The following is an 18,701-nucleotide window of genomic DNA, read 5'->3' on the forward strand; positions in this document are numbered from 1 at the left end:
ATGTGATTATTACATTACTGATGATGTTAATGTTTTAATATTTGTACATTTATTAAAGTTTAAGCATTAATATTTTAAATTATGAAGTCTCGTTATGTAGCTATGGAAACAGAACATCACTTTATTTTCAGTTCTTAAAAACATATGAATGCGGCCTCCCTGGTGACACAGGTGGTGGAGCGCCGCACTGTGAGGCTGTCCGCAGGCTCTGCAGCGTGGGTTCGATCCTGACCAAATGACGAGGATCCCACACTGTCTCGCCTGCTGTTCCCCTCAGCAGTGTATTTCGTCAGTCTGCCTGTTCTGTTCCCCGCTATGTCTCTGGTGAATCTTCTCACCCTCCCACGCATCTGGCCTGTACCCCAGTTCTTGTATAAATAAATAAATCTTAAAAAAAAAAAAAACACAGATGAATGCGAGAAACAAAAAGTGACTGTGGGGCATGCAGGTATGTGGGGCATGGTAGTAATCAGGACACCTTTCTAGATGAAGCCCTCACTGCCTTCACCTAAAGGAAGCTCCTCACCCTACATCACACTCACCAGGATCACAGTCCCTCTCTCAAGATCATATTCCTGGAGAAGGAGGAAATGGTGGTGCTACAATGAACAATTCATGCCTCCTTCTAACCACCTGGTCCTCTTGCCTCAGTTTGTGGAAATTCTGATGGCCCTGTCAGCTCCAGAGCTGCCTTTGGCCTCTGTTCAGTTCTCTGCTACAGTTTAATGTCCTCCCCTTCTGCCCAGTCCTGCCTTATTCTCTCCTCACAGGTATTGTTTCTGGTCTACTATCCAAGATACCTAGCACAGAAATCTGAGTCTCAGAGTTGGCTACCTAAGCAACCAGAGCTATAATTACAAGGAATATACTTATAAAGGAGTTATCACTTAAGCATCAGTCCTGACATAACAAGCAATATCTATAAAGTATGAACTGGAGGGCAAGGTATTTGAGCTGACACCCTACAAAGAAACCAGATAAAAATCTGCTAAGGAAAGTAATTCAGTCACAGCTGAGTCTCATCCTTACACCAAGTATGACCATCTCTTGACAGAATAATTAGATACAGAAAGGAAACTAGGCAGCCAAATTTCAGAGTCATTAAGGAAACTGCAACAAGAAAAAAATCCTGACAAGAAAGGAATTTCCATGAATAACTGAGCATTAGAAATACAAGCAGTTCTTTATAATCTGGGATTCAAAATAAATTCAGTATCCCATATACAGTTGACCCTTGAACTACTTGAGGTTATGGGCAAAGATTACCCCATCCTCCCAAAAAGTCAAAAATCCACATGTAATTTTCACCCCCCAAAAAACATAACTACTTACATAGCCCATTGTGAGTAGAAGACTTGCCAGTAATATACAGTTAATTAACAAATATTTTGCATGTTATATGTATTGTATACTGTCTTCTTACAATAAAATATGCTTAAAGAGAGAAAATATTAAGAAAATCATAAGGAAGAGCAAATACACTTATAGTACTATACTGTATTTATCAATTTTATAAGTTTATGCTGCTGTTTACAAGAAAATCTCCATATAAGTGGGCCCACACAGGTCAAACCCACATTGTTAAAGGGTCAACTGTACATGTAAATTAATATTCTGGGCAATCAGAAAAATTAATGTTAATATTTGTCTGAAATCATTATTATAAAACAGACAATAACTACACAAAACATGATTTTCAAAATATAGTATCTCATAATACTTAATTTATTCAACATTTTCTAAGTTCAAAGTGTGTTCTACATATTACTAATGGGTTGTTTTTCCCTGAAAAGAAAATGTTAGTATGAAGTCAATAGCTGATATTGACTATAGACAACATAAAAGAAATCTTTGTCTCAATACTGAGTTCTCCAAAATACTCAATAGACAACCATTCAGTAATAAAGTGATTTTCCTAGTACTAGAAGTTCATGTGACAGATTTTCAAACCATTTTCTATGGCAGCCCCAGGGTGTCCTGAAGGTGCCTCAAGAAAGGAGTTGGTGAGGGAAGGGGTGCCACCATACACATTTTAGCCAGGTCAATTCTGCCTGCATTTTCAGTTTTATATACTGACCTTGTGAAGTAATATTCATTTATGGAAAAATGTGAAAACCTGTGCAAAGCCACGGTTTTCCAAAGCAGGACAGATCATTGAAAACATTTCTTCTAATTCATGTAAAGCACTCTATATAAGCTTTGGATTCCACATAAGATTTGGATTCTATAAGAATTTAGCTAAAAACAAGGATTCCTCTACTCTAGAAAATAAAGGATGGGGGAATAAAAGCTCTAGGTTATAAGTTTCATGAAGATCATTTTGTCACTTTGTATTCACCAGCACCCAGCCCAGTGCCTGGCAGGTGTGTGTGTTCAATAAATACTTAATGAAATTTTTATTTAAATAAATTTAATAGGATCAAGCATTAATAAAACAGGAAAAAAAGTCATGCCAATAACTTGACATGTACAGTAATTTCAAAAGTGGAAATAAACATAAAGCATGCCACATAAGAAACTATTTGTCCATATCAAAAATTTCCATGGCTAATATTTCTAACAAAAAACAATTTACACTCTACAGAAATCTGACGACAGAATCCTCTTCAAGTAATGGTTTATTCAAATGAGAATTATACCACCCACAAACAAAATAAAGTGACTTAAAGGGTTCCACTACAATTTGTTTACCAATATCTATCCCAATAAACTCCAACAAAATATTGAAGTATTTTCAAGGAGATTCTCTGTGACTGAAGTTTAATCTTCAAAGGAAAACTACCTACTCAGCTTCTTTACAGTTGGAAACCACTTTGAGAGCTGAGAGGCTTTCAAAAGTACACATTACACAAAACAATCCAGCTACCCAAAAATAACTCAAGCAACACGTAAAACAAACCAAAAAAGGCATATAGTCTTAAATTAAAAAAAAGAAAAACCAACAGTAAATAGTCACAAGTTTCTGGCAAGGGACATTTCCTAAACAATGTCAATCTTCATTAAGTAGGCAGAAAGATAATATGAACTTAAGACCAGGAAGGCACCCAATGAATTCAAATCATTTTTGATATGTAATGTCTTCCCAAAGAACATTCACATTTTTTTTTTAAAACCACACTTCAAAGAATAATCCTAAATGGAATCATTTGTCTCTGATCATAAAATCATTTCAGGGATCATGCAACTGGATGCTATGTTCTCTCAAATATGTATGTTGTAAAATAATTACAGAAGCTTTAGGTATAAGCCTTCAAATAAAGAAACCATTTCCGAAGACCCCACAAATAAGAAGTCCTTTGGAGAGAGGGAGGAAGGGATGAACTCACAACAAAAACATTTTTAATAGTTTTCTACAGATTCTACAATTTCCTAGAATAAACATTAGGTCAACTCTACTGAAGGCATCATATAGGATGCATGAGTGTTACTTGATAGACTAATTTTATATTTACCCATAAGAAGCCAAAAAGACTACTGTAAGAAGATCAATAAACATGAAAAGAAGCATGAGGCTACAGTTATATATAATACACAAGTTCCCAGAGTTAAAAAAAAAAACTACTTCATTAACTAAACAGGCCTTTAGGCCTGCTGTGCTGCCAGATCCTGTAGAGTAGCTGTGCTGTCCCCTCAGTGAGGCTGAAAATCTCATTGGGGAGACAAAACCAGAACATAAAAATCAATGAAAGAAGAGTTCTAAGAAATTAGGACATAATAAAGTGGTAAAGAAGACATACATATGAATCATAGGAGAGCAATGTTGTTTCAAGTAGTCAGAAAAAACTTATAAATGGCAGATTCTTTAGTTTCAAATCCATTATCGATTTATTTCTGCCAACTGCCTGTGCTGTGGGTTAAAGTTACCAATCTATTGTTTGAAATGCCTTTATACTAAGTTAAACAAACAAACATAATTTAATAACTTTCATATCCTAAAATAGGTATATATTTTATTTTAGGTAAATATTCCCACAAGACAATTTTTCAGATCTTACAGAAAACGAACGAAAAGCAGCTCAATGAGTTCAATAAAAGCTCAATCAGCCTTCCTAAACTGTAAGCATATACTCAAACATTTATTTGGGACTTTTCAGTGCCTCAGAGATCTATGGAATACATAGGATCTATGGAATCTATGGAATAGATCTATGGAATACATCAGGTTTTCTTCCCCTTGTACAGCATAATTCAAATAATAGCACTGTCCTCCTTATGGGCAACTATTTCCCCCGAACAAACAATTCTAATGGGGGATGCCAATCTTCATACCTCCACCTCCACAGCCGGAGTAGCAGTCTGTGACCCAAGCCAGGACAATTAAAATACCTTCCTGCCCTTGGTGTCAGTAACTGATCAAAGAGAAGAACACAGGATCCAGTTCAAGAAAATCCATGGCACCTCCCAAACAGGGCATTTTTCTTTTCTGCTGATACAGCTAGGAATACATGAGCCAGACGAAGAACAAAGGCAACACAAAAAAAAGAAGTGGGAACCCTGGAACCAAGATACCCTGGCAACTTCCAATGGTTCCAGATGTTCTGGCAGTGCCAATTAAATTCTGCTATTCAGCTAAGCTAGTTCATTTTTAGTTTCTATCAAGAGCCAAGACAATCTCTGCAAAATATTCTCAAACCAGTGAAATTCAATGTAGACAACATGTTTTAAATGGATTAAAATATATCCAAATAACATGAGGGAAGGCATGAAAATTACTATTAAAATAAAAATTAGCTGCCCTGCCCTCCTAGAAAAACCAAGGAGTACCATGGTATAGACTTCAAAAGCTAGTCTTAAAAACTCCCTTGTCCCCATTCTAGCACTTCTTATCTATGTTTAACAGATAAGTACTCTTATCTTTTGACAGGGATGGACTGGTTTCCTTAGAAAGCTTCACTGTGGGGACAGAATCTAAATAGATGTCTAATTGAAGAATCATCACCCTTTCCCTATAGAGAAACAAACATTCTCTTTGAAGATAAAACTCATTCCTTCTAAAATTTGGGGTTTTAATTCTGACTTAAAGTAGATTTCCAAGTGTACTATATAAAGAAAAAAATCTGAAATATGAAGCAAATGAAGTTGGACCACTCCAGGAAAATCTGTAACACCCCCAAAATGGGGAATCTTTCTTTTCTGGTGATCCAGCTAGGAATAATTGAGCCCGGCAAAGAACAAAGGCAACACACACACACACAAAAAAAAAAAAAACAAGTGGGAACCCAGGAGCCTACAAACCCTGGCGATGATTCCAAGCCAGGACAATTAAAATATACCACCAATGAATGATGCCAACACACCACCAATGATGTCCTCATCCCCAGATTAGAATTTAGTCTCACTTTACCCTTCTGAAAATTTTCTCATGCCATAGTTTTTTAATCCCCCCAAAAATGAGGCATGTTTCTCTTTGATGATGCAGAAAATCTCATTTTTTAAAGTCAGTGGTTAAAAAAGAACGACAGGCACTTTCTTCTTATCTATTCTTTCACCTTTAGTCTTTTCTCTTTAATCTCTGGGAAGAATTCAAATCCCAGCTACAAGTGCCAGATAAAGCACTGAAGTGTCTAAGGATCTCAGAGTCATCAATTTAAACATGATGCAAAAAACCCAACTCCCTGAAATACCTGGAGTACCTGACATGATTTCTTAAAGTAATTAGCAAAGTTCCTGGCATATATATAAAAGGAATTCACTAAATTAAAATGGAGTCACTGAAGACAAACAATACACTTAATAATCAGAGTCATGCCCTACTCCTTGAAAAGTAAACTTACCAAACAAATGAACTCATTCAGGTAGTTATCAGAGTAACATTTGTAATTTGCAAGCCCACCTATAGAAATCAATCATAAAAAAGTCACTTTCCTTTGTGTTCAAGTCCACAAAGAATTTAAATATATGAAATAATATGTCTTTTCTACCAAGTGCTAATTAAAACGCATTATTAAGCAGTCTGAGAAAAGGAGAGAGAAATATGGCAAATATAGCAAAAATGAATGGTAATTTGCAAAGCTAACAGCGCTAATTTGTGTTTACCATGAACTACGAGGTGACCAAATTTGCAATAACCTTTTTGTTTTTCCCTAAGAGTTGCGGATTTGACTTAGCAATTTCTTTTCATTTGAAGGGGTTTCTGTGTTTCTTGTGGGTGATAATGGTGGCTTTCAATGAAAGAGTAGTGATAAGAAAATAGGAAGCATCCTGAAGGAATTTACAAGTCCTGGCATACTTACCAGGGGTACTAAGAGTGTTTAAGTGATGTAAGTTCAGAGTTCCTATATGAAAACCCACAGCTAGTAATCAGTTGATGAAAAGACATTACTTCTCATCACTTGAGAAAAAGAGGGAAATTTACTTTCAAAAATCACAAATCCTAGATCTCATTGCAGCTTCTTCAGGGAATTTTGTGCTGAGTGGGCTTCTACAAGACTCCCTACCTGTTTGGACTATAGGCATATGTGTATGTACTACTATGGCTGTGTTTATCCCTAAATCAGGCTCAGGTTTAAGTAAAATACGATCTATTTGAATAATAAATCTTTTGCTGCCAGTTATCATTGTGCTCTCTTCTTCCAACAAATATAGAAAGCAGCTAAGTAAAACAATGAATATCATACTTCCTGAGTGTAATTTCATTTTTTATAACCTTTTCAAACAACATTATCTTTAAATATTCACTGATGTGTATATACATATACAAACATATATCAGATATGCATTATATTGATCAGGATAATTTACACAATTAATTTCGTTAGTACTTTATTTTTAAAAGTATTTATACAGATTTACTTTTCTTAGAGGTCAAATTTCTCTATTAAAACTAGAAACAAACCACTGTTACTTCTTTTTTTTTTTTTTAAATATTTATTTATGCATACAAGAACGGGGGTACAGGTCAGAGGTGCGGGCGGTGAGAGGATACACCAGAGACAAGAGTAGGGAACAGAGCAGGCAGATTGACTGAAATACACTGCTAAGGGGAGCAGCGGGCAAGTCAGGAGAGGTCTGCTGCTCCATGTGGGTTGCTCCCTGGCCTGGGATCGAACTCCCACTGCAGTGGCTACTGTTAGCTTCATAGGTTGCGTCTTAACCCGTTGCGCCACCAAGGAGGCCCAAACCACTGTTACTTCTAAGAGAATTTAATGCCACAAAATGTAAAAAGAACACAGTTTTTACCATTATCTAATTAGTCTTATCATAAGCAAATAGAATATATAGAGTCTAAAGTGACTAGATAAATAAACAATTTGGGATTAATACCATGGGTGTTAATGCAATGTATCATTAAATGTTATTCAGTTACACAACTTTAATGTAATATGTTATAATAGGTTTAAAGGAAAAAAAAAACCTCAATAAGGAAATCCTTCAGTAAAACTGTCCATTTAACATTTACTGAGTACATACTATATTCCAGGCTCATGACAAATACTGTGCCAGACACCAGATATGTGGTGGTGAAAGCATATTCTGGGGCCCATCCTACCTTCAATCTGGAGCTCATATCTTAATGAAGAAGCTGTATAGTACACATGCTTAGGTCAATTCAATCCCATGCCATGTAATTTGCTTGTTCTTTTAAAAAGTAACATGTGAGGCCTCCTCTGGAGGCGCAGCGGGTGAGTGTTGGGCTGCGCAAAGCTGCCTGCAGCCTCTGCAGTGCCGGCTCAATCCCCAGCCACCGGTGGGGATCCCCAGTCCCACATGGCGTGCAGGCCTCTCTGGCTGCGCCCACTGCTCCCCTCAGCAGTGTGTTTCGTCAGTCTGCTTGTTCTGTTCCCTGTTCTGGCTCTGGTGAATTTTCTCACCCTCCTGCGCTTCTGACTGTACCTAGTGCTTGTATAAATAAATAAATAAATCTTTTTAAAAAAAAAAAGTAACATGAGAATTACAAAATTCAACAATAATCAAATATTTCCTTCCTCCTATATCGCAGGAAGAAAGGAAAAGGAGAAAGAGCAAGAACGGGGAGGACAGATAGGTGGAGTGAATGGAAGGAGAGAAAGACAAAGGGGAAGGCTCAGACGGACACCCAATGGGATTCTCTGATCTCCTTATTAAGCCATACTTATCTCTTGACAAGGATAAAATGGTTTGCTCAAGTTGGGTCTCTGTCTTTTGGAACCTGAGTTCTTTCTTATAATATAAAATCTATAAAGCCTTATACAGAAGACATGCAATGTATATTTATTATGTGAAATATATGAAATGTTAACATCTATCAAGTACATGTGCTATATCAAGAGTTATGGCATACTTCTGTACACAGTATTTTCTGTAGTCAACACCGATACTTCACAAGGTAAGCACCAGAGCCAGGTGAGGAATTTTAGGAAAAGAAATTGAGGCATGGAAATTATATCACAATTGCCCAAGGTCACATCCTCAATAAAAAGTAATGCCAGAACTCAAAACACAAGCCTCTGAAGCAAAAATCTGTAGTATAATATATTGTCCAGCACCAAACAAATGATCTTATGAAAAGCATCAAACTATCTGCATCTATCCTGAATAACCTGGCACTTCTATTACTGCACTGTATTTTAACAAAATTGTTGAACAAAATTTAAGCAAGTCTAAATGATTACAGCAAATCCTCAATTTTTATAAAAACAGGAAATACCTTTCCTGATTTTACACTTTTATATAGCTTAAGACACGTCCTTTTAAATCTCACTTCTTTCATTCTCCATAGAGTAAATCTGAAAGTCTCTTATGCATTAAGTTTGGACAAGGTCTCAGAAATAAAGAGTTATGGTAAGACACCATCTAAATTCTATATACCACAGCAGTCAATTTTATTTATTCTACAAATCCCACTCAATTTAAACAGATACATCAAGGAAAGTAAAGGCTTTAAGTAATTACTATGGCTCCCTCACTCCCTCCCCCCCCCAAAAAATGTATTTTTATAAGGTTGTTAAAATAATAGTAATTCTGAATATTTGTATAGTACTTTATAGTTTACAACCCATTTTTACAGAGTATAGCTTTGGACCCTACCAGCAATCCAATAAGTAGACAGAGAATAAATCATGCCTCCATTTGGCAGTTAAAGACACTCGCGATGAAAGGAATACAGTGATTTTCCCTAAGTCATTCATAAGTGACAGGTTGGGATTTTAAAACAGGTCTTCTGGCTCCAAAGTGAATATTCATTCCAAGAAAATAAATACTTTACCACAGACTGCCAAAGCAGTTTGCTATCTGCTTACTTAAAGCATTCTTTTCCCCTTAAACCTTTATACCAAAAATGTTTAAATAAAACATCAGCTGTGGGCCTTCCTGGTGGCGCAGGGGTTAAAGACAGCACTGTAAGCTATTGCCAACCACTGCAGCATGAGTTCAATTCCAGGCTGACCAGGGAGCAACCCACATGGAGCAGCAGACCTCCCCTGCCTCACCGTTGCTCCCCTCAGCAGTCAATTTCAGTAGATCTGCCGTTCTGCTCCCCACTCTCTCTGGAATCCTCTCATACTACGCACCTCTGGCTTACACCCCAGTTCCTGTATGCATAAATAAATAAATCTTTAAAAAAATAAAAAATAAATAAATCATCAGCTCTTCTACAGTCTCTTCAGTACAAACATATGTTCTTAACACTTTGGCAAAATCTGCCACACATAGTACCCAAAAAAGTGTCCCTGAAGACTTCCACCAGTACTTAATGCATATGCTACTCAGGAATCTCATGAAAAATGGGGTTCTTAACCCCAAGTTACATTTTATTTTTTTTACAGTTTATTAGCATTTGATTTTATTGTTTTCTTTTTCAGATTGCTAAGTTACATTTTAGACAAGAATTTTTACAAAATGTTCTATACAGTTCCTTGTCTATCCTTAAATAGGTTGACCCAAAACAATTTAACACACTCCTGATTCAAAACAAGAATTATTTATAGAACATCAAAGGCAAGAATTCAAGAATAGGAAAAAATAGAAGCTTACCACCAACCTATGAGACCAGAGGGAAAAAAGAAGACAAAAGGGGGAGAGGGGTTACGGTCAGAAGGGTGTTATTAGAGGTGTCATGCAGGAGAAGGAACCCCCTAGAGAAAAGACAACTGTCCAAAAGTAACTCAACAGAGAGGACAAGTAGAAAAGGAAATCAGTGTGTGCACATACAGAACTTCACATTGCCAAGTCATCTCTCATTTTGTAAAGTAAGTAAAAACATCCAATGGCAAATCACTGCACTCCTTTCATCATGAGTTTCTTAACAGCCAAATTACAGAATTAGAGCACTGGAGATCATCTTGGTTAATCCTGTAACATCGGATTGTCCAATTTGTCCAAATGAAAGTTATTTTTCCAAAGCCACACATACAAACAGCAGAGTAAAGACAAGAGACCTGATGGCTGGTGCCTTGGCTCTAAGCTATACCACTGACACCACCTCCCTCCCAATATTTACTTGGATTTGTACTGCTTATACCAACTTTCAAAGCTCACTTCAAATATATCATGATGATTACTAGGTGAATTTTAATGATAATAGGGTTTACCTCAAAATTGTTTATGCTGAGCTAATAAAATCTTTCATAAATCTACTGGGAAGTATCCTTTGAGTCATTAATATCACTCTTATCCTACAGCAGTTATCTTAGGAAAATGGAATGTAGATTAGCTGTCATAACTCACCGCTGTTTTATTATTTTATCATTATAAATAATGGTCAAGGTTAAAGATAATAGTGATATAAATCCACCCTTAAAGCACATAATAAAGTCTATATGCATAATAAGTAATAATTAACTATGGAAAATATACATGCTAGCAGAGAGAAATCATTTGCAATTAGGTGTACTTACTCTCACTCATGAACAATAAGTAGTACTCATTCCCAAAGATACAAGACTCTAGAATCCTTCTTATCCCTGCCACAGTATCTTCCCGTAAGTGGACCTTAAGAGACCGCATAATCCTATTCCCAAATAGGGGAGGGAGGTAGATAGGAATCATCTTTCTTCATTAAGAAAGCAAAGACTTCATCTAAATTGCTCTAATACTAAAAATTCAAATCAATGTGTCAGGCATTCTCACTAATTTGTAACAAGCTTCCAGAAAAGTTTTGCTACTAACTTTTCAGTCTTATGTGAAACATAGTAAACAGCTGCATAAATACTAGATTTCACCAACATGTTGAATTATCCATTTTATTTAATTTTATCTACACTGAAAGTGTCAGAATGACCATGGAAATAAATGCAGCTGAGAAACCACCCAGAGTCTACTAGTCTCTCCCCAAAGTACTAAAGGACAACATTCCAGCAGGCTTCAACATAGTCTAAGACTATGACCCAAATAAGTAATAACAAGATGAGAACAGAAATTATACATTGTAATGCAACAACTGATCAACAGGAAAACTTGAAAGAAGTCATTATCCTTAAATTGGAGGCAAGAAAGTTACTGGGTTGCCAAAAGCAAGAGCATTAGAAACAACATCCATGTACACACATGTATTATGAAAATAGAATTGATATTTAAACTAAATCTAAAACCCACAAAAACAAACTCAAAAATGAAACTGGCTAACCACAGATGATACCAAAGTAACTGACAGACCAACAGTTACAAATGTGTAGTAAACTTACAATATGATGCATTTTACTAAGTACTTTAAATTGTTACTCAGAAAGACAAAGAGGTTCACAAATATATGAGACTTAAAAATTAAGACTATACATTAACATAAACTTATTCCTTCCCCCCAAACCCACCATCAAGAGAGTAATACATAGGCTTCCGGGTTGATGTCAATTCTTCCTTGAGTCACCAAATATTAAATAAATGATATTTATATAGAGGAGACTGGCCCAAATATTCATTACGATGAAGGAAGACAACTTTTACTCCTGGCTAGCACTACATATCTTTCAACAAATGCTCAGAGAAGTAAGATTGCAGACAAATTCTCTACGAGTGAAATATCTATCAATCTATGACCTACAAAATAGTCTACAGGCAACTTAACCTATACAAGTCACCACTAGCTTTACGGCCTTAGTAAAAGTATGGGCAGAGTGGAAGACAACTCTACAGTCAAAAGAAAATTAATACAGTTCATATAAATCTGAGTATGAGTCACATAAATCCTCTTCAGTAGGTTCATATTGCCAAATTTCAAAACTTTAAAGCAAATGAATATTAAATGTATAACTTGCCAAGACTTGGGTTCCCCAAAGTGGAGATAATTAATGCTGTAGAGGTCCATGTCTTCAGTGTGCCATGCGAAGGTGGTTTTCCACATGCCAAAATAGAGGTAAGGGGTATTTACACCCTCAATAGAAATACCACACTCTTCTTCAACCACATCCAAAACCGTATTTAGGCGAGCTATGTTCCATTCATCCACACCCTGGAACCAGGAGAGAAAGAGAGAGAAGGGAAAAAAATTAAATATTAGTAAACTAAGAAAGATAACATTTACTAATCAAACTATAATCTAAATGAATTTTAATTCATTTGTAAATGAATTAATTTATTAATTTTTAATTTAATTAATTATTAATTATTTTAATTAATTAATTTGTTGGTTAATTTAATTCATTTTAATTCATTTACAAATGAATTAAAATTCACATTTCTATATAAATTCATTTAATTTACATTTAATTTACATACAAACTCATTTTATACATACATAATTATACACACACATTATTGCTATTAATCCAATATTACTACCAGTGTATTGTGGTTCTACATAAATATTAGTACAAAATTTTACAATAACTGCCTGATTCAAAACAGAAATGTGAGTTAAGGTTCTACTCTCTACTTGCTGTTAACAAAAAGTTACTGATTCAACGCATATGATCTGGAGGGTGTTTTCCATCTTTGGCCCATCCTTTTTTTGTTTTTGGAGGGGGTGGTTCTGTCTTTCAGATTATTTACTTGTACATTTGTTTAAGTCATATTCAACATCAGATATCATCGTAAGATACCAATAGTGAAATACATCTTTAAGCTATCCCTCTCTGATTCCCTTTCATTTTCAGTCTTGCGTGTGATACATTATTTCCTAAATTGAAGCAACAACCAGTACTATTCTCAGCCATAGATAATTGTGTTTTTACTCCTCCAACTAAATATAACCGTTTATGTTGATGAGAAATGCAAAATACAGAGTAATTACTAAAACTACTTATGCCCAGTTCAGCAAAATTGCTTGGGTATTGTAAATTTGTAACAGTAACAGAACATTTGATGATAAAGAAAAGGTTAAGGTCATTACTATGAAAGCTAATGTGACAGGAAAAAATTCTGGTTTTATTAGACCTTATCAATCAAGTCATTAATTCACTATTTAAATTTTTTACCAACTGTATTTTTCCCATATACTTTTCTCAGAACCAAATTCTAAGTCTCAGAGATTGGTCCTACTCCTATAAAATCATTTCAACCTCCATTTACATCCATTTCAACCTCCTCATAGTGCTACTGAGAGGGTGTAAAATTCATTTATGTATATCCACAAGGTTTTCTCCAATAATTATGCCAATGGCCTCATGACAATAAGGTCTAAAATGCCCCTTATACACTAAAAACTTACAGGCTTACAGGCTTGTTCCATTTTGATTTGTATGTTTAGATAATTCTCTAGTAAGTATACTCATCTTACTTCACCCAAGCTTTTGGATTAGGAAAATTGTTAGATGAAGCATTAATGAAGCTCCGTGGCAGGCCATATAATAGGAAACATGAGGGGTAAAAATTTAATTCCCAAACCCCCTTTAAGTAATCAGTCTATCTAGAACTTAAATCTCACTGTGGGAAATTTGCTAGTTGGAAACTGGTCCAAGTATACTTTTAGAGAAGATCCTACATTAGAACATAGGAAACCTCATAAAAGTTCAAACAAATTATGTAAAATATTTTATCTCACTCTATTTATAATGATGCAATCTCTTAACTCTAGTCCAATCAGATGTCAGTTCAATCACTGTAATAATAGAGTCCTATTTAAAAGTCATTACTGAGGCAATGAATATGAAGCAATAAATGAGCACCATATTAAAAGAATCATTTTTAAACTGAATGAGCTTGAGAATTTAGGAACAAACTATTCCTCTGAAATAGTTTCTTCCTTCTTGAAGAAGTCTTATTTTTGACTGATTATCTTTCAAAAATAACTGAGGTTTAATTCCTTGATATCCTTAGGCCTGGACATGCAGTTCTAAGGGGAAGAATTTGAGAACAAAAATGTGCTGGCAGAAGACCTAGATTATTGCCCCAGTGCTGCTACTGACCAGGGAGGTAATGACTAAGATTTTCTGAGCTTTCAATATTTCTTCACGAAAACATGAAGGCCACAGCACCTCACAGAGTTGCTCAGAATAGGCTAAAGGACACAAAATCTTTGGAAAATAGAACTTATTATCTTGGAACTGATCAAATAAATGTCACCACTATTCTCTAGTAATTCTTACTTGTAAACTATTTCCCCAAAACAATAGTTGAACAAGTGGTGAGTGATTTATTAGTTTACTGACATTCTTCCTAATTTTAAGCAAATAACATGTTTGCAGCCATTTCTTTCTGGGAAAGGCAAAGGTTGCCATGATGCTGAAATGTCATTTGTTTTACAAAATTGAAAAGCAATGTAATTTTAATTACAGAAGTTATAAAGATATTAAGAATAACTGGTATAAAAGCATATAAGAATAAATCTTACTGCTTCAAAATTTCCTCCCTAATTTCTGGTCTCTGCTATTAACTGAACAAGCTTACTGCTTCCTAGGATAGGCTCTTCTCAAACACTGAGGAACACTAAATGTCCTTCACAGACTTAGACAAAGAATATACTTCATTTATGAGATAGGTAAAAGTATTATACTTACACTACCTCATTACACTCTATATACATATACACTACACCGAATCAAAACAATTTGACAAAACAGGTTATGTTATATACAATTGATCAAATAGAAAAACAACATAAATATGGCTCCTATTTGTAACTATTTATAGTGATGCTATCTCTTAAACACTATGCTTCCAATTTTCATCATTAAAAAAAAAAAACAAAAACTTATCCTCCATGCCTCTGGCCTGCACCCCAGTTCTTATATGCATAAATAAATCTTTATAAATAAATAAATGAATGAATGAATGAATGAATGAATGAATGAATGAATGAAGTTGTCAAGACTCAGTAAAGAATCTGCACATGGACCCAAGTTCATTAGACAAAAGCCTCTTTCCACAATCCAGCCACCAAAATAAAGCTCTTATACATAATATTCAGCAGGAGCGTGGGAATATTTGTAAATCACTCAACCTTCCTGAGGCAGACATTTCCCCTGGTCTACAGTCCTTACACACCAATCAAAATTCTAGGCCTTTCCTGCTGTTTGTCTATTTAACCTGTACCTGTTTGGTTTTCCAAAATAACTCACCATTAGACCATGATTTGTGCACATGTGTAATTGAGAAGGTTACAAAGGATTGTTCTCTGTATCTTCTGCCTATCAGGAATCAAAGACAATCTGAAAGAATTCCTAAATCATCATTACTATAACCACAATTGGGAACAGACTGAGGACCAAGTTTTGGATTTTGCAGGACTAAGTATCCCAGACTGGCATCAAAGGATAAACAACATATCCAGAAACAAATACAGAGAAATCATACCAAGTATGAGTTCACAGTCTTGTGCTCTCAAGGCCACATCCAAGCTAATGAGCACACTCTTCTCAGGACTGTGAGCACCTGGGTATCTCTACAGTAAATGCACTAAGTCATTGGGAGACTTAAGAAGAATGCAGCTACATGCCACATCAGAAACCTCACCAACAATGAACAATTCTGAAAATGAATGCAAAAATCACAGTAAACCAAATTTCCCCAGGTATTCCCAATGGAGCATTAATCCTAGCAGACTCTATAATCAAAAAACTTGGGCTTTCTAGTCTCCACTTTCAGAGTCATGATATAAACAAGTAATCCAAGAGTGCTTAGAACTCCTACTATAAGTTCTATAACTTTGCTTAACTCCACATTTCCCAAATACTATTTGGCCATGGAATCTTATTTTTATAATACATTAATAGTAAAATTTTGCTGTACGGGACAAAACGGGGGAGAACATGAATAGAGACAATTCACTAGATGTCTCAGCACAAAGTTAACTCAGTAGAAAAGGATTAGAACCACAGCAAATACAGCATTGAGAACCCAGAGGGTATGAGGGGGTGCCTGGAAGATGATCACATCCATTCCCATAATACACATAATGTAATTTGTGCCACCAAATAACACACAGACAGTGAAATTTAAAAGTGATTAGAGAACATCCCCAAAAAGGTACTTCCAAATGAAGATAAACTCAATGATTAAAAGTAGTGAGAAAAGAGGGAAAGACATAATGAAACTTAAAACTACCAATATACTAAGAAGGGAATGGTCTTTTAAAGGGCACATAAAAAGGGCCTCCCCTGGTGGCGCAGCGGTTGAGCGCTGGGCTGCGAAGGTGCTCGCAGCCTCTGCAGCGCCAGTTCAATCCCCGGCCACCTACAAGTGTTCCACATGGCGCGACAGATCTCTCCTGCCACGCCCGCTGCTCCCCCTCAGCAGTGTATTTCTTCGTCAGTCTGCCTGTTCTGTTCCCCGCTCTGGCTCTGGTGAATTCTCTTACCCTCCCGCACTTCTGACTGTACCCAGTGCTTGTATAAATAAATAAAATCTTAAAAAATAAAAATAAAAAATAAAGGGCACATAAAAATGAGAGCATGAACATCAAAGACTACAAAAAGGTCCTCCTTAGATGAGGCATATTAGTTAACTTAAGAAAATCAGGTTAACACAATCTTTTTCTGCTCTCACCAGCAATGGCAAAATGAGAAAAAGAATTATCTCCAAGAACAGCACAATATCAGAAAGCTTTAATTTTGTTTAACATGCTATACAAGAATCAAAATTTCTCTGATCAAATATTGGCTCTGCCACTCAACAGAGTTATAGAATCTGATGGTTTCTCAGTGTTTCATGGATCAGACAAAATACATTTATGGTCACATTTGCAAACAGGTTGCAGATATTAAAGAGTTCACATTTTTTGCAAAAATATAAAAGGGACGGAAGAGGAAGGAATTTTGGAGATAGGCTATAAACACAAAGCTAGTGATTATGAACTTGGGGCAGAAAATTGTTCAATTTGCTTTTTCTTTTTTTTTTCCCAACTAATCGTATATATGCCCAGCACTAAATAACTCCATCAGATACTCCATAAATGTGTCCAGTAACTAGAGTGAAAGTGAAAGTGGCATGACAATTCACTCTGTATATACACTTTTACCCCTGTTACAGCACTGTGAAAAAAACAAAGGAAAAGAGACACCCCAAGTAGGAAAATGCTGAGTAATTGTGAAAACTGAATAACCAACTGCAGAATTAAGTGGAATCCAGCATACAGGTTAAAGTAAAATAGTCCTGAACAAGTTTATGTGAGGTCTCAGAGAATCCTCTATGAAGCAAGTCAGGATAAGTAAGCCTGACTAAGGAGGCCAAAGAAAGCTGTACAAATTTAACCATAACATGCACATCTGTCAAATCCAGAGATGACAATTCTGTGAGCTGTACTTCACCAAGGTCGACTTGACAATGATTCCGCTTTGCCCACAAATAGGACAGCAACAATCATTTGCCTATAAATACCAAGAAATTGCTACAACATCCACAGAATACATGGGAAAACTCTTCCAACTGAAGGCTCAGAGCATTAAAGAAATTCTTCACTCTATTTTACATATTTGAAAAGCTGCTTTCTCACTTGCTTTATACAAATGCCTAACTGGCCATAGAAGCACAACTGATAAATTGACACAATTATTACTAATTTCATTTTCATAGTATCTTTTACATATAAGAGGAAAAGTCTATATAGCCTTTATCTCCAAAATTTGTTCTAAACTACAAATCTGTTACTTTCTTCCTCAGGACTTTCCATATCCTCCTGCCTCCACTCCATATTCCATTCTCAACAATGTCAACATTCCACCCCATCTCCTTCCATCATCCTTAACATCTTCAACATTATTCCCACATGGCTACTTTCCAAACAACGCTGTGATCCTCCCTCTCTCTCTCCTGAGTTCCAGTGCCATATACTCAGCTTTAATCTGGACTTATAATGACTAATAAAATTTTCTGAAATGCAAGAATTTCTGAGTGGTGAACATCATTCCAATAGAAAATTCAATTTAAAAGATAAAGCAGGGCCTCCCCGGTGGCGTAGCGGTTGAGCTCTGGGTTGCGAAGCTGCCCGCAGCCTCTGCAGCGCTGGTTTGATCCCCGGCTGCTCCCCAGCCATCGGAGGAGGGTCCCACATGGCGCACAGACCTCTCCTGCCACCCACTGCTCCTCTCAGCAGTATACTTCAATCCTTCTGCCTGCTCTGCTCCCCACTCTGGCTCTGGTGGATTCTCTCACCCTCCCGTGCTTCTGACTGTACCCAGTGCTTGTATAAATAAATAAAAATAAATCTTAAAAAAAAAAAAAACACACACTAAATTGCATTCCAAGTTTTAAAAATAAATAAATAAAGATAAAGCAAACCTATCACTAAATGCCTTAAGGCAGAGAAATTAATGAAAAAATTATTAAAGATTCTAAAGTTTTCAGATTTAGCTCTAATTCAAAAGAGGTCATCTAAGAGTACACAGATGGATCAAATTACAGAATTTCTTCTA

At 35.9% G+C, this 18,701-nt stretch overlaps 1 protein-coding gene across 1 annotated transcript in view; it reads right to left on the reverse strand.

Moving 5' to 3' along the window:
* The window catches only part of KDM4C (lysine demethylase 4C), a gene marked incomplete at its 5' end in the record, with an annotated part of 315,802 nt that overhangs the window by 262,779 nt on the left and 34,322 nt on the right, over positions 1-18,701 (reverse strand). The window contains one exon of the mRNA XM_084237773.1: positions 12,171-12,364. Within this exon, the coding sequence (XP_084093899.1) occupies positions 12,171-12,364 (194 nt within the window). The remainder of the gene's footprint in view (positions 1-12,170; positions 12,365-18,701) is intronic.

This window comes from Talpa europaea (genome assembly GCF_964194135.1).
Source record: "Talpa europaea genome assembly, chromosome: 7".
In the NCBI taxonomy this organism is placed as follows: domain Eukaryota; kingdom Metazoa; phylum Chordata; class Mammalia; order Eulipotyphla; family Talpidae; genus Talpa; species Talpa europaea.